General features: G+C 39.0%; 1 protein-coding gene across 1 annotated transcript in view; it reads right to left on the bottom strand.

The window, feature by feature from the left end:
* Positions 1-369: 369 nt before the first annotated feature.
* Positions 370-24,548, bottom strand: part of spaca4l (sperm acrosome associated 4 like) — a 34,946-nt gene continuing 10,767 nt past the window's right edge. The window contains exons 2-3 of the mRNA XM_061882850.1: positions 5,739-5,849; positions 370-976 (exon numbers count right to left, since the gene is read on the bottom strand). Coding sequence (XP_061738834.1) covers positions 747-976; positions 5,739-5,849 — 341 coding nt within the window. The 3' untranslated portion in view covers positions 370-746. The remainder of the gene's footprint in view (positions 977-5,738; positions 5,850-24,548) is intronic.

The raw sequence follows: 24,548 nt of genomic DNA, 5'->3' as shown, positions 1-24,548 counted from the left end.
ATTGGCCCTAGTGTGTGAATGTGAGTGTGAATGTTGTCTGTGTTGACCCTGCGATGAGGGGGTGACTTGTCCAGGATGTACCCCACCTTCCACCCGTTTGTAGCTGAGATAGGCGCCAGCGCCCCCAAAAGGGGATAAGCGGTTGAAAATGGATAGAAAAAATGGATACTTTAAAATGTACCAAAACTGCCTCCACATCCTTAAATTAAAATACCTCTACAGAAGAGGAGATGTCAGAATTGGAATGAATGACTTTTTTTTCTGTGCTAGGGGGGGCTGGTCGGACAGGCGGGGCGGGTTAGTCTTGTTGGACAGCGACGAGCAAAACAATGAAACCAGAGTCCCGTTTGATGCAACTCACACAGAAACCACTGGTTTGAAGCCTTTATTTCATACATGCAAACCACATGTTGGTTTCATTACATTTCCACAATCAGAAAAGCTGTATCATCTCCAGTTTGTGAGCAATAGAAAGTGAGAGTGATCCCTCTTAAAAATCCAAGATCTTTATAATTTAGGGTGTGCAATTCAACATTTGCAGTGATGCAGTTTTAAGAAGTCGTACAGCAACAGGAAATTCACACATTGTCAATTTTATGAGCAACGTAAAGCCATTTAAGAGTTTTACACGTCAGTCAGAGAAAGGGTAGACAATTTAGGCATAAATGTAAGAAAAAACTTGTTATATCATTGAATACAAATAAAAGCTGGCTTTGTAGCCACGGCGATATTTAGTGGCAAGGGTGTCACACCAGCACGTTGGCCATCAGCACAGCGGTGATGGTGGCGAGGGCCAAAGACAGGCCCGAGGCGCCGGGCAGGCCTGGTGCAGCGTTGCACAGGTCATGGCTGTCGCAGCACGTCCTCATCATCTTGTAAAGAGTGGTGTTGGAATCGGTGGGGAAGTTGACCTCTTCAGTCTTGTTGCACTTGGCCACTGCCAGGCAACCCTTCATGGAGATGGTCACAAAGCCAGCTGAGGGGGGGGGGGGGGGGACAATAAAACAGTCAGCAGTTGTTGCGATAAAAAATGGCAGAATGCACTCGGGGTATGCAAGGCATGCCGTCGTCGGGAAAGCCAAGAAATGCACTCGCAACGCCGGTTTACATTTTTAACATATCACTGTGACGAAAAGCCGTTAGTCGAACCTTCAAACTCAAAGAGGAAATATTAGAAAAATGTCAAATGGATAAGAAAAGCAGAGAGCAATGTGCTTTAGAGCAGTGTTTTTCAACCTTTGGAGTTTAGGCAAATTATTTTTTTTATTTGAAAAAAATGCAGAGGCACACCACCAGCAAAAAACAAAAAAATTAAAATCTGCAGCCGATACGGACAGTAAAAAGTTGTTCTGGCAATTGTTGGATATGAATTCAAACCATAACCAAGCTTGATTCCAAATAGCTCCTGTCCCAAAGTACTGTCACCACCTTTCACATCACGCCGCGACTTAGATTTTTTGTTGTTTTCCTGTGTGTAGTTTTAGTTTTTGTCTTTTGGTGGCTTTTCCTGTTTTGTTGATATTTTCCTGCAATATACACACACCAGCTATGTTTTAGCAATCAAAAATATTTCAGTTTTTATCCTTTGTGAGGACATAGTCATGTCCCGATGTACTTTGTGGACTCCTCCTGTGCTCCACAGTAAGTCTTTGCTGTTGTCCAGCATTCCATTTTTGTCCCCTTTGTAGCCAGTTCAATTGTGTTTTGCATAACCTTCCCTAAGCTTCAATGCCTTTTCTTAGCGGCACTCGCCTTCTGTTTATTTTTTGTTAAAGCATTAGATACTGCACGCTGCCTCCTGCTGTCTGCATATCGTGATCACAACAAAGTAATTAGCTACCTACTGATATGGAAGAGTATTACAGTTACTCTGCCAAGCTAAAGACAGTACAGACACATTTGCGGACTATAATTACTGACTGGTTCGCAAAAAATATATTTGTAATCCATCCAGCCATCCATTTTCTACCGCTTATTCCCTCTGGGGTTGCGGGGGGCACTGGTGCCTATCAGCTACAATCCCTGCGATGAGGTTGCGACTTGTCAAGGGTGTACCCCGCCTTCCGCCCGATTGTAGCTGAGATATTTGTAATCCATTTAGGTGAAATTACATAATCTCCAGTCTCTCTCAGCATACTAGTCGTTGAAACATACTGCTTTAGACCATAGTCAGATCCATACCAACGAGATTGATATGTTTATTTTCACAAATCTGTATTTTTTTTTTTTTTTTTTTTTAAACATACTGTTACAGGGTTATGTTTGCCAAACAAAACTGAAATTGACATCACTGTCTGCATAAAATGTTGGTCTAGCATACATGTGTCAAACTCAAGGCCAGATGTGGCCCGGCACTATTTTATTAGTCCCCCGAAAGCTTGGAAATACCATCAATAAAACATTGTAACTTTTCTTACTAAATGTTTCTATTTTTTGGGGGTTGGGGGGAGTACTCATGTAAATTTTAAATTATGTTAAGTTAAATATTGTCTAATTATGCAAAAACATAAGATGAAACATTCAAACCATTTTTTAAAGCAAGTTATCCAAGTTGTGCAATGTAATAGCAGCAAGACATTTCATGGTAATAGTGAAAGTTACTGTGTTTTTACAGCATTTTTCTCGAAATGAATTACTGTAATAAACTGTCGTGCCGCTTCGGCATTTACAGTAATAAACAGAATAATCTACAGTTGATTTACGGTAAAAAACAACAACAAAGTGGCAGCTCAGGTGTCAATATTTTACTGTAAAAATGCATTTTTTTTACAGTAACATTTTTTTTGTAAATTTTACAATAAAAATCTGACAACTGAGCTGCATTTACCATAAAACAGAACTGTTTTTCCATTTACAGTAATAAACATATTTTGAGGCGAAGTTACTACAACTTAACACATTTTAGTTTTAAAATAAATCTAATAAAATGCACAAAACAATTGAGTAATAGTATTCACTGTTAGACGCGGCCCTCTGGGGCCAAACATAACTGATGTGGCCCTCAGTGAAGACGACTTTGACACCTGTTTAAGCATTTTATTTTTGATGCCAATTATGACCAAATATCTATCAAAATAAATTTTGGCCCTGTAGTATTTGGGATGTAATTGATACTAAAATGCACGCTACCTACCCATTACATTGGAACATGCCCGAGAGACTTTCTACCGACCTTACATCTCGATGGCAGAGAAACAGTCATTGGAATTAGATAAAGATTAAACCTGATCTGGCACCAAATAGTAACCCTGTACAAACATGTCACTTAAATTAGATGTGATTTTTACAGCATTACAAGCAACATAACAAAGGTTAATATTTCGTTAATTACAAACAATTGTAGGTAACAGAATGAGGATCCAGTTGAAATATTGTGTGAATATTGTTAAACTGTCAATAGCACTCCCCATAAAAACATACATTTTAGCGATCAGTAATTGTATCTGTGTTGTGACTTTAAACTAAGGGACAGTACTGTTGCAACTTTTGTTCAAATTGGATATAAATGGACAATTTATGTTATATAAATGTAATTGTTTTTGTAAACACAAAAACTTAATATTTTAAAATAAATTTTTCTATATTTTTTCTGAGGAATAATTCACAAGTCACCCGTGGTCCAGAAGACGTCGCATCATTCTGATCCGAGGATGGAAGTGCACTCATTTTTCTAAATAGTTGACTTAGGGGTTAATATCTCAGTTCTGTTACCCCAATTTTTACACTACATTTCCTTGTTGAATCACTGTAATGTACGTGTTTGATGTAAACATGCTAGCCTATTAGCATAAATGCTACATGGCTATGTAGCAAAAAATGGCTATATTGAATGCTTTTGCTAATTCACTGCTAAAAACTCAGGCCTTTGTATTTTTAAAACTACCTTTTTTTGTTGAATCACTGTAATGTGTTTGATGTAAACATGCTAGCCTTTTAACATAAATGCTACATGGCTATATTTAATGATCTGGCTAATTCACTGCTAAAAACTATTTTTGAACTACCTTTTCTTGTTGAATCCCAGTAAAGTGCTTGATGTTATCATGCTAGCCTATTAGCATGAATGGTACGTGGTGCCCTTCGCGCCTAGAAATTCTGTCCATAAAAGTTATGAACAGAATAGGTGACCGTCAGGGTGTTGAGGGGATCTGGTTTGGTGGCTGCAGGATTAGGTCACTGCTATTTGCAGATGATGTGGTCCTGATGGCTTCGTCTGGCCAAGATCTTCAGCTCTCACTAGATCGGTTCGCAGCAGATTGTGAAGCAACCAGAATGAGAATCAGCAACTCCAAGTCCGAGTCCACAGTTCTCGCCCGGAAAAGGGTGGAGTGTCATCCCCGGGTTGGGGAGGAGACCCTTGCCCAAGTTGGAGTTAAAATACCTCTGAGTATTGTTCACGGGTGAGGGAAGAGTGGATCGTGAGATTGACAGGCGGCATCTTCAGTAATGCGGACGCTGTATCGATCCGTTGTGGTGAAGAAGGAGCTGAGCCGAAAGGTAAAGCTCTCAATTTACCGGTCGATCTACGTTCCCATCCTCAACTATTGTCATGAGCTTTGGGTTATGACCGAAAGGACAAGATCACGGGTACAAGCGGCCGAAATGAGTTTCCTCCGCCGAGTGACGGGGCTCTCCCTTAGAGATAGGGTGAGAAGCTCTGTCACCCGGAATGAACTCATACTAAAGCCGCAGCTCCTCCACATCAAGAGGAGCCAGATGAGGTGGTTCAGGAATCTTCTCAGGATGCCACCTGAACTCCTCCCAAGGGAGGTGTTTCGGGCACATCAACAGGTAGGAGAACACAGGGAAGACCCAGGACATGTTGGGAAGACTGTCTCCCGGCTGGCCTGGGAACATCTCAGGATCCCCCGGGAGGAGCTGGACGAAGTGGCTGGGGAGAGGGAAGTCTGGGCTTGACTGCTTAGGCTGCAGCCCCCGTGACCCAACCTCAGATAAGCGGAAGATGGATGGATGGCTACATTTAATGCTTTTGCTAATTCACTGCTAAAAACTTAGGACTGTGTATTTTTTAAACTACCTTTTCTTGTTGAATCCCTAATGTGCTCAATGTAAACATTCAAGGCTTTCATTGTCATTGAACAGTTGCCGATTCAACAAAAAATGGTAACATGCTAGCAAATTACATTAGCAAAAGTGCTACATTTAATGCATTTGCTACTTCTATGCTAAAAATTCACTCCCGTTACTCTTTTTGCTGAAGAGTAATTTTCATTTTGGATTTGTATGTTGGATTTAGTTGAAAAAAAGAAAAACAAATTTGAGTGACAAGCAAATGTCGTTGAGTCGCTGGAATGGCCTTTTTGTGAATGCCTGAAGGACAAAGACGTCTTTGCAGACGTGTGTCGTCACTAGTCAGCCTGTAAGAATGAAGATACTGCCGACAGGTTTAACCAGTAGTCCAACTAAGCAGGTTTGAGCCAGTTTTTGGCTGATTAGCTATGTTGCCAATCTCTACATCTACAATATTGTTTTAATCACCACATGCATGTGACTGAGTCCTTGTGATCAAAAATGCACTGGCATGAGATGTGATGCGCTTTATTTCCTTTTGCAAATGCGGCACTTTTTGTGCACTTTGCACTCATCTCCACATCGTTACGACTACGTTCTTCATGCATCTCACGAGGGTAAACTGCGGTGTCACAATCTGACCATACTGGATGATTCGTGTTCCACATAGTTTTCAGAACAATAAAAAAAGAAAGAAATTTGCCTACCGGCCTTCCCGATTCCGCTGAAGCAATGCTCCCCTTCGGCACACGTCACTTTTTTGGTTATGCACAAGTTCCAAAGGCCCACTTTGCATTCATAGCACTGCAGAGCTCGGCCTGAGGGGGAAGGAAACAAGGTAATTGCATTAATTGACTAATTCAAAATACATCACCTGTAAGTAATTTAGTTAAGATTCAAAGTGACATAGGAAAAAGAAAATTGGCCTTTTTTTTTTTTTTCTTTAAATCGAGGGCCATCAGATATCCAGTTTCTGCAGTAAAGTTCATGTGCTATGACAAGAACGAGGCAGCTGAATGAGTCACATTGTGCTATTTTGAGGGTAACCAAACGTCAGATTTAATGACAAAATATGGCTGCTCACACACCAAAGGTTCGGACACCTTCTCATTTCAATGGATTTTCAAGACTATTTACATTGTCACTGAAGGCATCAAAACTGACATTGTGAAGTGAAAACCATTTCAGGTCACTACCTCCTGAAGCTCATCGAGAGAATGCAAAACAATCAGAGCCAATGGTGGCTATTTTGAAGAAACTAGACTATAAAACTTTTTTTTTCTTCAGTTATTTCACCTTTTTTTGTTAAGTACAACATGAATGAGAAGGTGTGGCCAAACTTTTGGCCTATAGTGGCACACACCACAAAAATGTAAACAGTTTTATTTACAGAAAAATAAAATGGACAATATACGTTCTTGACAGAAGAAACCAACTTCTTCTGGCTTCTGAGGAACCATATTTAATGTTGGATCTTACGAATTCATTTGTAAAGGTTTTAAAAGTGTTTTAATATGTTACAGCTTCGTCATTAAATTTACTAGTGACATTTGGCGACGTAAAGAGACTATGCCTTAGAGCAGTGGTTCTCAAATGGGGGTACGCGTACCCCTGGGGGTACTTGAAAGTATGCAAAGGGGTACGTGAGATTTAAAAAAAAAAAAAAAAATTCTAAAAATAGTAACAATTCAAAAATCCTTTATAAATGTATTGAATAATACTTCAACAAAATATGAATGTAAGTTCATAAACTGAAAAAAATGCAATATTCAGTGTTGACAGCTAGATTTTTTTATGGACATGTTCCATAAATATTTTTTTTTGTGTGAAGAAATGTTCAGAATTAGAGGGCACTTTAAGTTGATTACTTCTGTGTAGAAATCTGGATTTATATTTGAATCACTTGTTTATTTTTCAACAAGTTTTTACTTACTTTCATATATTTTTTTCCAAATAGTTTAAGAAAAAAAACACTACAAATGAGCAATATTTTGCAATGTTATACAATTTGATAAATCAGAAACTGATGACATAGTGCTGTATTTTACTTCTTTATCTCTTTTTTTCCACTAAAAATGCTTTGCTGTGATTAGGGGGTACTTGAATTAAAAAAAAAAACTCTTCACAGGGGTACATTACTGAAAAAAGGTTGAGAACCACTGCCTTAGAGCATGCAGCAGTTCCTCAACGGGCAGCTGACTGAGTAGTTTATGGCGCATTCAAGTTGTACTAGAAAGTTGGATTTTTATTTTTTTTTATTTTGACTGTGCAGCCCTTTGAGACACTTGTGATTTAAGGCTATATAAACATTGACTGAATTCTTAGCTGAATGTTTGGACAGCCATTTTAAAAATTGTAAATGTTTTAGTGTCACACCTAAATCACTGAATTCGACCTGCCTACTGTACACAGCCTCAGTCACTCCCTCACCTCATCTGTGTGTGTGTGTGTGTGTCCGGGACAAAAAGGCCAACAGTTAGCTATCACATCGAGATGGAAATATTTCTGTCAGGTCAAGCTAATAATCACTGCAAAAGGCCCCAATTCAATTGTTCAAGTCAATGACCCAGTCAGATTTGGCTCGTTAGTGAAAATCAAACCATTCTCGTGATCAAATTTGATAGTCCAACATTTAACAGTTCCGAACACTTTTTCAAAAACATCTGAGAAGCAAAAGAAATTTGTACTTCCAATACATATTTTAAACCCACTTTTGTACCTCTCGTACAGCGTCTGTTGCAATAAATTGTGCAACTTAGGCAATGTAATGAATGACTTTTAGGACAGACAATAACCATACTTTCCAACCTTGAGACCTCCGAATTCAGGAGATGGGCAGGGTTGATTGGTAGTGGGGGGGTGTATATTGTAGCATCCTGGAAGAGTTAGTGTTGCAAGGGGTTCAGGGTATTTGTTCTATTGTGTTTATATTGTGTTACGGTGCGGATGTTCTCCCGAAATGTGTTTGTCATTCTTGTTTGGTGTGGGTTCACAGTGTGGCGCATATTTGTAAGTGTTAAATTTATTTATACGGTCACCCTCAGTGTGACATGTATGGCTGTTGACCAAGTATGCCTTGAATTCACTTGTGTGTGTGTGTGTGTGTGTATAGAAGCAGCATATATTATGTGACTGTGCCGCAAACTGCATGGACGAAAAGCGGGCGTGATGACAGGTTGTAGAGGACGCTAAGGGCAGTCCCTTCAAAAGGCACGCCCCCAATATTGTTGTCCGGGTGGAAAATCAGGAGAAATTCGGGAGAATGGTTGCCCCGGGAGATTTTCGGAAGGGTTAGCAAGTACGCCAATAGCTACTTTCCTCCTACTTTATACAAGTTTAGATAGGGGTATGTCGTTTAAAGGGGAAAAACCTTGATGTGTCTTGTGTTTCTTAGCATTTAAGATAGATAGCATGCTGGCTTGCAAGTCGCATTGAAAACCAGATTGAATATCAGATTTACGATCATACAGAATAAGCCTGGGTCGGATATGAAAAAAAAAATAAAGAAAAAGTCTGACTATGTACATGTGAGCCATAAAAAGTGACGATAATTAAAAACAATTAGAATTGTGTGAACATTTAACCAGGGGCCTAGAAAATCAAAAAAAGGTTAACATGTGGGAGAACAGCACTGTCGTTAAAGCAGGAGACAATTATACTGTTAGAGGAATTATGTCGTACTGATTATTCTGATAAGGTTAAGAAATAGCTCCAAAGTTTAAATAAATAGAAAAATGGCACTTGTATCTCAAGGTACAACTGTAGTTATTTGAGGTATTGATGGAATTACTCCTTGCTGTTGTACATACTTAAGCAGTGACTCTTCAAGCGGTGTTCAGACAGGACGCGCATCGACATGCATCACTGGTACTTAAGGCGGATGCAGATGACAGTCAAGTTCCCAAACAAGTAATTCATTACATGTTGCTGAAGTGTGACTGCAAAACACATGCCATGCCTTTGTAAGAGCTATTGTTGAGAACCTGGGTGAATAACTTTAGAGATCTATTTTGTTAGCAGCAATTTTTTTGATTCAGGTACTTTCCCATGTTGACTTGCTTGGCGCAAAATACATTTGTAATCCAACTGTAATTGTATTAAGCCATCCTATAAAATCAGAGCTTTTCTTAAGTCTGTGAAACGGGGCTAGTTTTCGCGGGATATCTTGGCTGAGATAAGCTCAAGCACCCCCGCGACCCTGAATGGGACAAGTGTTAAAAAAATGGATGGATTTTCGGGAAAAAAATAACAGCCTGCTTTACAAAATTTCTGTGCAATTACTTTCATTACATAACTATTTTTCTTGAATTTACTCAATATTTAGAATACATTAAAATACACTGAATTATGTATGTCCCCTATTTACACACATGCATCAGCTATTGAATGCAAGAGTGTTAAAAGCCGTATTTTATTCTTGACATACAATAACTCATTTTTTCATCATTTAGATTTTTTTTTTATACTGAAAGAAATTTTAAATAAAATGGTAGATCTGAAACTTTGTCTATTCAACTTTTATATTTAACGGTCAAATATATGGCCAAAATAGTATTTAGATAGTCACAGAAAATGAATATGAAGGTTTAATGAAACATTTTATGTTTGAAAAATGTCAAAAACCAAAACATTTCGGAATTGTTCATTTTCATGGAAATGCTGAATCACAAGAGTAGATCTAATGGCCTCTGGTAGTTAAGATCAGTGGTTCTCAAATGGGGGTACGCGTATCCCTGGAAGTACTTCAAGGTATGCCAAGGAGTATGTGAGATTTTTATTTTTTTTTAAATTTCAAGAACAACAATTCAAAAATCTTTTATAAATATATTTATTGAATAACCAACAAAATATCAATGTAAGTTCATAAACTGAAAAGAAATGCAACAATGCAATATTCAGTGTTGACAGCTAGGTTTTTTGTGGACATGTTTCATAAATATTGATAAAGATTTTTTTGGTGAAGAAATGTTTAGAATTAAGTTCATGAATCCAGATGGATCTCTATTACAATCCCCAAAGAGGGCACTTTAATTTGATGATTACTTCTATGTGTAGAAATCTTTATTTTTTATAATTGAATCACTTGTTTATTTTTATATCTTTTTTTCCAAATAGTTAAAAAAAGACCACTACAAATAAACAATATTTTGCACTGTTATACAATTTAATAAAACAGAAACTGATGACATAGTGCTGTATTTTACTTCCTCCTTTTCTAACCACAATTGCTTTGCTCTGATTAGGGAGTACTTGAATTAAAAAAAATAAATAATGTTCACATGGGGTACATCACTTAAAAGGTTGAGAACCACTGGTTTAGATGACCGAGACTGAAAGATGAGTATAGTGTGTTTCAAACAAAAAAAAAGGTGAAAATGTTACAATTTTTCTGCATGATGGTAGAAGTTAATTCACCATCAACTTCAAAAAAAGACAACTGACTATGGCCTTATATGGTGATGTCAACATACTTTTCACAAACCCAACTAGCATGTGATCTACCACACCTTACAAGCATCAAAATGCGGGCTGACATGTTTACGTCAGCTTTTCTCCTTCCTAGAATCCAGCCCAACCAGGTGTGTGTGTGTGTCAATGTTTCATAGAGTAGGAAGAACAAATTAGCACGTTTCCCTTTTGAACAGTTGATTTTCAGCTTCTTGATTTTTAGTGTGAAAATTATCCCGGAAACATCACTGGGAGAAAAATGTCACCTTTACGTAATGTTTCCATGTTCCACAGGCCACCCGGATCAAAAGGAACTGAGGTGAGACGTGCAACATGAGTCATAGGAATATTACACAAACAAACAAAACGTTCTTTCATTGAATTCAGCCAACCAAAGCTTCCAAATAAAGCCATTTTTACGTCTTGACTTTGACACGTTTGTGTTAGTCAAAACATTACATGAATTTATTAATTCAGCTAAAAACATTGTAAATAATTTTAAGAATATATGTATATATGAGGACGACATGTTTAAACTCGCCTTAATTATTTTATACTGGATAATCAGTGTACGTCTATGTGGTCGGGGACTGGAATGCTGATATTTCTAATGGCAGCTCTTTACTCGCAAGACACCTAATAGTTTTGTGATGAAAATGCACTCATCTTATCTAGTCAAAGGTTGTCGCCAGCTGATAGCTATTCTTATATTAGTGAAGCCTGGCACACATTATTGTTTGACCACTGTGTCAGTACGGCTGATGCACACGCCACTATACGCTCTATGGAGATTGTGTATGAGGCCTCTATGCATACTTGCCAACCCTCCCGGATTTTCCGGGAGACTCCCGAAATTCAGCGCCTCTCCCGAAAACCTCCCGGGACAAATTTTCTCCCAAAATTCAGACGGAGCTGGAGGGCACGCCCACTCCAGCTCCATGAGAACCTGACTAAATGTTGTGACCCTCTTAAACAGGACAATACTGCCATCTACTGTACATAGAATAGAATGTCTGTTCTGAAGCCCACATTAAAGAGACGTAACTTCATCACGGCATCTGGTTATTGACTCCAACCCAATATATTACACAGTCGACGGGCAAAAAGAAATACGCTTGCAAGTTCCAGAATGATTGGAAACAAGAATTACAGTTTATCCAGGAGAGTTCGAAGGGGAAGGGGTATGTTACCTGTAAATTTTGTAAAACATACCTCTCCATTGAACAAGGTGAACGGATATACTCAGCCATGAACGGTCAGTCAGCAAAGCACAAAGCGTCCGCAGCGCAGCATCGTTCACAACCCAGTATTATGGGCCACCTTGCAAAATGGAGACCCGATGGTGTAATTTATGCTGAGACAAAGATGGCTATGCTGATAGCTGGAAGCAACATCCCGTTTTCATTTGTGGATGTCTACAACAAATCCCTGGAGGATGTTCCCGGATTCGGAGATCGCTCGCCAATACGCAAATGGCAGAACAAAGGTTACTCAAATAGTGAAAGTTAAATGTTGTTTTTAGTAACCAGCAAGCACAGTACAGTTAAAACTGTGTGTTTATAGGTATCGTCTGAAATTCAACTATTTATTTTATATTTATATAGCTAGAATTCACTTAAAGTCAAGTATTTCATACATACACACATTATATATGAAATACTCCAGTTGGTGAATTATACGCCACCCCTCTTAACCACGCCCCCCAACCACGAATCCGCCCTACCCCCCCAACCTCCCGAAATCGGAGGTCTCAAGGTCGGCAAGTATGCCTCTATGAGCGACCATATTCCATTCATATTAGATATTGAGTCGGACAGTCTCCTTGAGTTGACCCAGGAGGTTAATAGCCTGAGGGTCAAACTAAACAGGTCTAAACTCAGACAAGAAAGGGCTGTTTTATTACAGGCTAACTCAGGGGTCGGCAACCTAAAGTGTTGAAAGAGTCATATTAGACCAAAAATACAAAAACATACCTGTCTGGAGCCGCAAAAAATTAAAAGCCATATTGCATACAGATAGAGGACTTAAAGAAAATCAAATAAGCTCAAATATACCGACCCCCGGGCTAACTGATGCTATTTTGAATAATGTGTCTTCCACTTGATGCAATTTGTTGTACTAATCTTAAATGTAATGATATGAATCAGTTAAAGTTTATTTGTATAGCCCTAAATCCCAAGTGTCTCAAAGGGCTGCACAAGCCACAACGACATCCCCGGGACAGAGCCCACATAAGGGCAAGGAAAAACTCACCCCAGCAGGACGTCGATGACAATGACTGAGTTTCCTTGAAAAGAATCAGAATAGTTTTGCTATTGTTTGAAAAATGGTTCACAAACTAGAGAACCGCATATGTGGATCATAGAAAATCTTTGTGCAATGTATGACAATACTGTCAAAACCTTGTGAGGCTAGCAGTCCTTATGTTACGTGCACCAACAGGAAATCCAGTGGGAAGCCAGGCTGGAATAAACATGTTCGAGTGCATTACACTGCGGCTAAAGAGGCTTTTAGTGAATGGTTTCTGGCTGGCAGACCTAGACTAGGTCCAGTACTACATCGTAAGAAGCTCACGCATTCTAGGTGCAAATCTGCCTGTCGATTTGTCACTCAAAATGAGCACACTATGAGAGCTGACTCATTGGTTGAGAAACTCCTTAATTGCAATATCAGTGGAATCTGGAAAGAGGTGAAAAGCATTGAACCGAGGCAGTATGCCGCTGCCAAGCACGATTGAGGGTGTAGCTGGAGCTGATAACATTGCTGAGAAATGGAGGCAGCACTATTATGCACTTGTGTTAAAAGTGAGCCCTTTGATATAGGCAGCATCCACAACTGTGAGGCTGTGGAAGTCACTGTAAGTGAGGTGCTGCAAGCAATATCCCAGCTAGCCAATAATAAAGCCAGTGGCCCTGATCATACAACTGCAGAACAACTGAAACATGCAAGCCCCATGCGTTCCATCCGTTTTACAGGCCTCATGTCACACAGGCTGCTGCCTGACTCCGTACTGGCTGTAACTCTGGTGCCGGTCATCAAGGACAAGGCAGGTAAAGTGGGAAGCATGGATAACTACAGGCCTATTGCATAGTTTTTAAAGTTAGGATATCATTTGTCAAATTTAAGTGCTTTTCTTACCACTGCTGACAGTTTGGTTTTAAAAGTAAGCATGGTACTGACCTTTGTATATATGCATTGAAAGAAGTGATATGCATAAAAAAAGTTAAGAACTCAATTTTAGTTGGCTATATTGACCAGTCGAAAGCCTTTGATAGAGTCAACCATCAGAAACTTTTTTTAGACTGAAAGAGGGGCATGCCTGATAGTATCTACAGAATTCTGTCAGATTGGTATGCTAAGAGCATGAAGATCAGATGGGGCGATAAATGCTAGGCAACATTTAAGGTTGGGATACGGGGTACGCCGGGGGGAATTCTCTCTCCTATACTCTTCAATCCGTGTGTAAATGACCTATCTGTACAGCTCAATACCTGCAGAACAGGATGTGTACTTGGTAATACGGTCGTCAATCATTTTATGTATGGGGATGATTTAGCCATCCGGTCTTCTAGCAGTGCTGGCTTCCAACAGCTGCTGAATATACAGGTGCTGGTTATATTAGAATATAATGAAAAAGTTGATTTATTTCATTAATTCCATTTAGAAAGTCAAACTTGTAGAATGTATACATTCATTCCAAACAGACTGATACATTTCAAGTGTTTTTTGCCAAAAAGGAGATGATTATAGCTGACAACCAATGAAAACCCTAAATGCAACATCTCAGAAAATTTGAATATGGTGAAAAGGTCAGATATTGAAGACACCTGGTGCCACACTCTAATTAGCTAACTCAAAACACCTGGAAAAGCCTTTAAATGGTCTCTCGCTTTGATTCTGTATGACACACAATCATGGGGATGACTGCTGACTTGACAACAGTCCAAAAGATGACCATTGAAAGAAGGAGGGCAAGACACAAAAGGTCATTGCCAAAGAGGTTGGATGTTCCCAGAGCTCTGTGTCCAAGCACATTAATAGAGAGGCGAAGGGAAGACAAAGATGTGGTAGAAAAAAAGTGTACAAGCAAGAGGGATAACCGCACCCTGGAGAGGATTGTCAAACAAAACCGATTCAAAAATGTGGGGTAGATCCACAAAGAGTGGACTGCAGCTGGAGTCAGTGCTTCAAGAACCACCACGCACCGACGTATGCAAGATATGGGCTTCAGCTGTCGCATTCCTTGTGTAAAGCCACTCTTGAATAAGAGACAACGTCAAAAGCGTCTCGCCTGGGCTCAAGACAAAAAGGACTGGACTGCTGCTGAGTGGTCCAAAGTTATGTTTTCAGATGAAAGTAAATGTTGTATCTCCTTTGGAAATCAAGGTCCCAGAGACTGGCGGAAGACAGGAGAGGCACAGAATCCACGTTGCCTGAAGTCCAGTGTCAAATTTGCACAATAGGTAATGGTCTGGGGTGCCATGTCATCTGCTGGTGTTGGTCCACTGTGTTTCCTGAGGTCTAGGGTCAATGCAGCAGTCTACCAGGAAGTTTTAGAACACTTTATGCTGCCTGCCGCCGACCAATTTTATGGAGGTGAAGATTTCATTTTCCAACATGACTCGGCACCTGCACACATTGCCAAATTTACCATTACCTGGTTTAAGGACCATAGTATCCCTGTTCTTGATTGGCCCGCAAACTCACCTGACCTTAACCCCATAGAAAACCTATGAGGTATTGTGAAGCGGAAGATGCGAGATGCCAGACCCAACAATGCTGAAGAGCTGAAGGCCACTATTAAAGCAACCTGGGCTCTCATAACACCTGAGGAGTGCAACAGACTGGTAGACTCCATGCCACGCCGTATTGCTGCAGCAATTCAGGCAAAAGGAGCTGCAACTAAGTATTGATTGCCGTACATGCGGAAACATTCCATGTTCATACTTTTCAGTTGGCCCACATTTCTAAAAAATATTTTTTGGTACTAGTCGTAACTAATATTCTAATTTTCTGAGATACTGAATTTGGGATTTTCAGCAATTGTCAGTACTAATCATCAAAACGTAAAGAAATAAACATTTCAAATATATCACTATGTGTGTAATGAATTGATATAATATGTAAGTTTCACGTTCTGAATATAATTACTGAAATAAATCAACTTTTTCATGATATTCTAATAAAATGAACAGCACCTGTATGTGCAGATTATGGTTTAAAATATGTAAAATATTATGCCAAAGAGTGTCATGATATGTAGAACAAAAGACAAGGACCTCTCTTTTCCTTCATTCTGTCAGGACAGGTGCTTAATAAAACTAAGTATCTGGGGCGATGATAACCTATACAGACAGCGGCGTATGCTGTATGCCCAAGCAAACATGCTGAGAAATATTGTACGGATGATGTAAAGAAACTTGTTCAGAGCCTATTGCACTCTGTATACTGCCCCCCTGTGGGTAAAGTATAAGCGGAAAAGCATACGGAAGCTGCAGGTTGCTGATAATGATTGTATGAGGCTTCCCCTGGGAATTCCAACAAGCTCCAGTGCAAGCCAGATGTTTGTTATTGTTGTGGTGCCCACTTACTCCGCAACCTTATTTATAAGTTTATGTGTAGGGAATCGAAGTCTGAAAATGACAATTACTGTGATAACAAACCCTGGCCAGAGTTCCGTTATGGATTAACAGTCCAGATGAGTACCTTGGCACACATTTGTATGTCAGAAACTGACATTTGGGCTTTATGTTTCATATATGTGTAATGGATCTTAAGGTCTGCAATAAAGATTGATGATGTAGTATAGTCAAATGTACAATTTTCATGTGATTTGTAAATTATAGAAATGTGTCAAATTGTAATAGTCTGTTCATCCATTCATAGATATATTGGAATAGTCAAAACAATATCAATATTTGTATAACATTTTATAGTATATATATTTCTCAAACATGGATCATTTATAGTAAAATTTTAAAACATACTTTCAAAAACGATATAATACAGTAAATTTAAGTGTTAAAAAAAACTAATATATGATATATGTTCAAACTAAAATTAAAAATGTTTAGATATTCAATTTTTGTAATATAGTAAAACAGTTTAAATATTTGATATACCGTATGTAAAGTATAAATAGTAAAGTAAGGGCAAGACTAAAAATATATTCTTATAACATTTTAAAACTATTGATTTTTCAAACAAATTAGTGACTTAGCAAACCTAAAATATTCAGTATTTTGTTCACCAAAATTGTAAGATAAGTCAATATATTTAAACTGATGTTATACTTTTAGATCAGTTGAAAATAGTTTGTACTATAGTAAAAACCAACTGTTCAAATGTTTGATATTTAAAACAAAATTGATCATGTGGAGTTTCACAGCAAGACTAAAATATATATTTTTATAGTAAAACTGAAAGTTTACAACTATTTGAATAGGATTTCTAAAGCATACCAGATCATATATTGAAACACCAAAACTAAAATACTTAAAAATAGATGGTAATGTATAAAACAGTTTTTAAACATTTGAAAAATAGTTATGGTAATATTCAAATTAAAATCTCCATATTATTGATAATTTAAAAAATTCAAATAAGTGAAACAGTTAAAAATGTGATAAGTTAACAAATCATGTAGCTTAATATAGCAATACTAAAATTACGTATTTAAAAAACTAATGCATTGTACTATATATAAAACTAAATACTGTAGATAATATATTATATATAGTGATGAAGTAAAACAAATAATTCATCAATGTCTTTAGATAATCTTAATATTTAGTTCAGGAATGGTCATCCTTGTGACAAAAAGTCATGCAATACAATAAAGAATAAGCATTAATGTGTATTGGGATTGCAAACTTTTAAATAACTAAATTGTTCCAATATTGTAATAGTCTACCAAAATGTCAATTTTGTTTTAAAAATGTTTCGCAATTTAGTAACAATCCGCTTTAATATTTGAAAATAGATTATACAATACATAGTAACAAAACTAAACTATTTTTAATACATTGTAATAGATATTAAACTAGTATACAAGTATGTTCAAATATTTAGAAATTAAGTAATGTACCTAACCAATTGAATTTGTTCAGCAGTAATCATTTCCATTGGACAGTGACAAAATGCAGGCGATAAAATAGTGAAGTGAATTATATTTATATAGCGCTTTTCTCTAGTGACTCAATGCGCTTTTACATAGTGAAACCCAATATCTAAGTTACATTTAAACCACTGTGGGTGGCACTGGGGGCAGGTGGGTAAAGTGTCTTGCCCAAGGACACAACGGCAGTGACTAGGATGGCAGAAGCGGGAATCGAACCTGCAACCCTCAAGTTACTGGCACGGCCACTCTACCGACCGAGCTATACAACAAAGTCTAAGCATCATAAATGCTGTGTAATAAAATCTCAAACTACTAAGTAAAAGAAAAACTGACAAGAACACTGGTGACATTTCCTAGTTGGTGGAAGCCAAAATGTGAAATGCACTTTCAGTCTAGGAGACATTGGACACTAGCAGTGCTAATCCTTTAATAACAAAAATGTAAAAAAAAGAAGCTTGACAGAACTTTTAGGCGTGGCTCCTTGTACATCCTGCATATGCACAATACTGCCTCCTACTGTTAGGTCAGTTAAAAAAAAAAATGCACTACCACTACCTCTAGAGAGCGCTAATGCTACAAAAGGCCTCGGGATCAGTATCATTTTAGGAAACTTGCAGGTTTCATTGTTCCTTTAGCACATTATATCATCATCATAGCACATGTTGGCATGTAAAAAAAAAAAAAAAATAAATAAAATAATAAAAAAAAAAGGTATTTTCACCAACAGAACGTTTCGAAAAGCCTTGTATTCCTATGACTACTGTGGAAAACTGGGCCAAACAAAAACAAAAAAAGTTGATATTACACACACAAGCACTTTAAACCGCACCACTGCACACAAACATTCAAAAAGTACAAATAAATACAGAGGCGAGTCAAGCGTGTAAAGCAAATAGCAGGAGTTTGCGTTGAGATTAAGAGCCGTTAATCATAACTATGACAGGATGGGAGGTACCAGCCAATGATCATGCATCCCAACAAAATACTTTGATATCCAGTTTGAACAAGCTCAAAAAGGAGTACTGCCAAGTTTAAGAGCGCATTTGGGAGTGATGCTCAGTTCTTCAAGAGTTCCGAAAGCAAATATGTAATGTGTGTGTCATTGAACACGGTTGGTGCGGTTGCCACAGCAACCCAGGAGCACTCACTTTTATGGCATTTCATAAGGCAGCCTGGAAACCTCTTGCAAAATATAAAAACTACATATAGTTTACAGATTTAACCAGCGTACAAACAATAGTGAAAATATACTTTATCGTTTCTATGAGGAGTTCCCCTTTGAATGACATGTAAAACAATGCATTGAAATGTTAATGCAAACATTTAAATATTAATGGTTATGTAAAATATTTGCAGTGGAAAGGTAATATACAACATGACATGCATACATGCACAGTAAGTAAACAATTTATATTTAGAATAAAAAATTGAGCATGTATATTCTCAGGACAAGATGCAAGGTTAGTATGCAACCCCTGCCAGCATAATACGAATTTAGGATTCTGTATTCACCCTGTCATATTTGAATACTTTTTACTGCTTGAATTTCAGAATATTTTTTATTTTATTTATTGTTTTTTTAAATTGCAACAGCACTTTTTGGGGAAATTCTGCCCCTGGGTCACAATAATTAAGACATGACTGATTTAAAAAAACAAAAACCCTCTAAATATTCAATTGGATCAAAAGTTTGCTTACAGGACCTGCTCAATTCTGCTTAGAGAAGCCCTTAAAAAAAACATCTATTAGGGTTGTATCTACATGATGTAAGTATATATGTAATGTACTAACAGCCACATTAACATTTAGTATTTACATATTTTGATCATTTTAAGCATACGGGGCGGTATATTTTCTACAACGCACCATTACTTGCCCCCCCCCCCCATCACCAATTTCTGCTCACTGCAGACTTCACGAGAGCCAACAAACATGAGGTACAAGGTCTGCTCTCATTAGCATGTTCATAGATTTCCATTGAGGTGAAAAATGTCTCATGGGGGAGAAACAAGTGCTTTTTGTGTCGTTTCCACCACATACAGGTCCGAAATGGCTGTCAAAGTATCCCAGCTTTTCGGCTTATGTTCTCAAACGTCTTTTGTCCAGGTGAGATGCATGATTCATTATCTACAATAAACTTCCAGGGAGCAGGGAAGCAAGGAAGCAGCAGACCACTAAATGTAAAGTGGACACAAGCTTGTGATCACAGCACAGCTATCAATAGTTTGTCGTAGCGCTTATATGACAAATTTTTTGTTATTAAATTTCACGCAATGAAAATTTAACATTTTTCGCGCTTTTTGAACGGTTATTTATCCGATTTTATAGGTGGAATAGTGGCGCTCCCATTGGCTCTGCTGTTAAGCTGACTTTTATTCAGTTATTTAATATTTAGAATGCATTGAAAAAAATACTTTCATCGTCATGTTTTTCCATAATGATTGTGAACAATAGGCAAAATCCCCAAACAAGTGCAGTTCCCCTTTAAATACAAAGTGATGGAGTTATTTGTATGCTGCAGCCACAAATCCAGCAGAGGGCAATGTCTCACAAGTCAACATGACTCAGTCTCCAACAAGAAGATGCTTTGACAAGACACCGTGTAAGGAGATACAATATTGCATACTAGTGATGGTGTCACTAAGAAAAAAAAATCATGTGACTAATACAGCTGCTGCGTCATTTGACAGGACCAAACAGTTTCAGGAAGCACTTTGAGCTTACGAGTGACAGCTCAAACTAAATGAAGTCAACGTGGCTTGTTGCATCGGTTTTTAACCACCATCAATCTAAAAGCAATGAAGAAAAGAAAAACATCTAAAATGTGGGATGATTTAGATTTTATAGCACCAAATAAGGTTAATATTTTCCTGTTTACCATTTGGCTCATTGAGTTGTGCATTTCATATTCCTTTTTTGCTCAGCCATTTATTTAGATCATTTACATTTTCTTACTAAATTGCCAGTCAAAGTGAAGTGCCTGATCCAGAAGATGCGGACAACTTTCGAAACGAGACAATCGGTGCAGCATCAATACAGTTAGTGAGTGTGCCACACACTGAGGCATCATTTAACCATTACTACTGTATAGTTTATTAACTGGGGAGTATTGTAAGGTTTAGGGCAAGGGTGTCAGTTATTTTTTTTATTGAGAGCCACCCTCAGAGGGTCACCTCTAACCGTAAATACAAACCTAATGGCCAACTAAGTTCTTTTTTTTCTTTAGACGGATTGACTGCTTTGAAATCATAAGTCAAGCTGACAAAATATATACAGTATTTTTTTGATAACTAAAAAATAAAAATGCATTAAACATGTTGCATGATCAGATTAAAAAAGGTTGAACATTCGCAATTGCATGCAGTACAGGCCAAAAGTTGAGACCTCCAATGAGTTCTCTATTTTCATGACTATTTACATTGTAGATTGTCATTGAAGGCATCACAACTATGAATGAGCAGGTGGAGTTATGTACTTCAAAAAAGCTGAAATAACTTTTATATTAGCACATGTAGACTGGTTGGGCAAACTCCCATGCACCCTCAATAACCCTGCCGAGAGTATAGAGCTGGTCCACAGTTCCACGACCAGGACGAAAACCACACTGTTCCTCCTGAATCCGAGGTTCGACTATCCGGCAAAGCCTCCTCTCCAGTACACCTGAATAAACCTTACAGGGAAGGCTGAGGAGTGTGATCCCACGATAGTTGGAACACACCCTCCGGTCCCCCTTCTTAAAGAGAGGTACCGCCCCCGATGTCCACGCGATGCTGCAGAGTCTTGTCAACCAAGACAGAACCACAGCATCCAGAGCCTTAAGGAACTCCGGGCGGATCTCATCCAGCCCCGATATTTTGTGGACTTGGAGAAGGCATTCGACCGTGTCCCTCAGGAAGTCCTGTGGGGAGTGCTCAGAGAGTATGAGGTACCGGACTGTCTTATTGTGGCAGTCCGCTCCCTGTATGATCAGTGTCAGAGCTTGGTCCGCATTGCTGGCAGTAAGTCGGACACGTTTCCAGTGAGGGTTGGACTCCGCCAAGGCTGTCCTTTGTCACCGATTCTGTTCATAACTTTTATGGACAGAATTTCTAGGCGCAGCCAAGGCGTTGAGGGGTTCCGGTTTGGTGGCCACGGGATTAGGTCTCTGCTTTTTGCAGATGATGTAGTCCTGATGGCTTCATCTGGCCGGGATCTTCAGCTCTCACTGGATCGGTTCGCAGCAGAGTGTGAAGCGACCGGAATGAGAATCAGCACCTCCAAGTCCGAGTTTACGGTTCTCGCCCGGAAAAGGGTGGAGTGCCATCTCCGGGTTGGGGAGGAGACCCTGCCCCAAGTGGAGGAGTTCAAGTACCTAGGAGTCTTGTTCACGAGTGAGGGAAGAGTGGATCGTGAGATCGACAGGCGGATCGGTGCGGCGTCTTCAGTAATGCGGATGTTGTACCGATCCTTTGTGGTGAAGAAGGAGCTGAGCCGGAAGGCAAAGCTCTCAATTTACCGGTCGATCTACGTTCCCATCCTCACCTATGGTCATGAGCTTTGGGTCATGACCGAAAGGATAAGATCACGGGTACAAGCGGCCGAAATGAGTTTCCTCCGCCGGGTGGCGGGGCTCTCCCTTAGAGATAGGGTGAGAAGCTCTGCCATCCGGGGGGAGCTCAACGTAAAGCCGCTGCTCCTCCACATCGAGAGGAGCCAGATGAGGTGGTTCGGGCATCTGGTCAGGATGCCACCCGAACGCCTCCCTAGGGATGTGTTTAGGGCACGTCCAGCTGGTAGGAGGACACGGGAAAGACCCAGGACACGTTGGGAAGACTATTTCTCCTGGCTGGCCTGGAAACGCCTCGGGATCCCCCGGGAAGAGCTAGACGAAGTGGCTGGAGATAGGGAAGTCTGGGCTTCCCTGCTTAGGCTGCTGCCCCCACGACCCGACCTTTGATAAGCGGAAGATGATGGATGGATGGAACTTTTATATTGTAGTTTCTTCAAAATAGCCACCCATTGTTCTGATTACTGCTTTGCACACTCTTGGCATTCTCTCGATGAGCTTCAAGAGGTAGTCACCTGAAATGGTTTTTACTTCCCAAGTGTGCTTGAAGCTCATCGAGAGAATGCCAAGAGTGTGATAAGCAGTTAGTAGAGCAAAGGGAGGCTATTTTGAAGAAACTACAATATAAAACATGTTTTCATTTATTTCACCTTTTTTAATGTGTTCATTAATAGTTTTGATGCCTTCAGTGACAATCTACAACAAAAATAGTCATGAAAATAAAGAAAACTCATTGAATGAGGTGTCCAAACTTTTGGCCTGTACATTTAGCCAGAAAGTGTTTTGGTTTTTTAACATTAAAAGCGGCGTGGCAGACTACGTGAAGGCAATGTAATGGTCACATTAAATAATGTGCTGACCACAAAATGACATGGTGGGCCATATTAAATGATGTGACAAACCACAATATGATTTGTTGGACAACGTACAACTACACAAAATGTGGCAGACTGCATAAAATTATGTGGCGGGCCTGATCTGGCCCCCAGGTCTAGAGTTTGACACAAACTCTGGGTACAAGAAAGACATCCTTTTTTGGTGGGCGTGTTAGTGATTGACAATATTTGCCAATGGAAGCTTGTGACATGTTGCCATGAAAATAACTCAAGCAGGCAATAGGAAAAATTCTACTTTTCCACAGCAACCACCAACTTCAGCATTTGAGGGGCAGGTTAATGAAGCTAGAAGGTTACGCAACCCCTGAAAGCACAAAAAGCAGCCAGCATGGGAATAAAAAGAGTCAGTGCAAGCGAGGGTGTGGTCCGAAACAGGAGATACGGACAAAAGGCGCTGACTGGGAAAGTGGTGGGGACACACACAATGGGAGCATAAACACAATAGTCCAAGAACTGTTACTTGTCATGCAGACCCAGCAAATCCTGTGTGGATAAGGAATTTGAGACACGGGCTTCATCTGTTATGAGGTGAGGAATTTCTCATGCGATGGCTGACAAGTTGGGACCTGATCCAGTCTTTCAATAGCGTCTTGGGAAAACACAAAGAGGCTCCTCCTACCACAACTGGGCAGCCTAACCCTCCATGGAAGAAACAAGGATTTGGGTTGTGCTGCCATTTGCTGTGTTGAACTACAGTTGAAGTGTAAATCATCATCATACATAACCAACATCAATAACCTGACAATACAAATGTCTAACTGAGCTACTGTGTGGAGCAATTTCCCTTGTGGATCATTGAAGTGAGTGCAAGTCTATATGAGAGACAGGTCTGCTGGAGTCTAACCTAGCAGACTAGAGTCCAATTAGCCTATAATGCAAGTTTTTGAAAACACGGAGTAAACCCACACAAGCAACGCCATATATTAAATACTAACACTACACATCAAGGAATGTCTTAGATGCCAGCAGTTTGACAATTTGTAAACATAAACTAGGCAGTAATCTACCTGATCCAGCAGATGGCACTATGGTGAAAAAAGATTAATCTGTAATTCATTGAAAAATACAGTTAAAGTTGTTTCCCAAGTTCCTGCCAGTTCTCCTCGTACAGTTTTGAACAGTCTCCCCACCCTTTGCCAAAATATTAATAAAAAAACAAAAACTTCTCGTTATTGTAAATCAGTGGTTCTCAACCTTTTTTCAGTGACTGTGATTTTTTTTTAATTCAAGTACCCACTAATCAGAGCAAAGCATTTTTGGTTGAAAAAAAAAAAAAGAGATAAAGAAGTAAAATACAGCACTATGTCTTCAGTTTCTGATTTATTCAAATGTATAACATGCAAAATATAGCTCATTTGTAGTGGTCTTTCTTGAACTATTTGGAAAAAAATATATAAAAATAACTAAAAACTTGTGGAAAAATAAACAAGTGATTCAATTATTAATAAAGACATCTACACAGAAGTAATCAACTTAAAGGGCCCTCTTTGGGGATTGTAATAGAGAT

The sequence above is a fragment of the Nerophis ophidion genome, linkage group LG21 (genome assembly GCF_033978795.1).
Source record: "Nerophis ophidion isolate RoL-2023_Sa linkage group LG21, RoL_Noph_v1.0, whole genome shotgun sequence".
In the NCBI taxonomy this organism is placed as follows: Eukaryota; Metazoa; Chordata; class Actinopteri; order Syngnathiformes; family Syngnathidae; genus Nerophis; species Nerophis ophidion.
The sequence above is the reverse complement of the archived record's forward strand: the minus strand, read 5'-3'. Positions and strand labels throughout refer to the sequence as shown.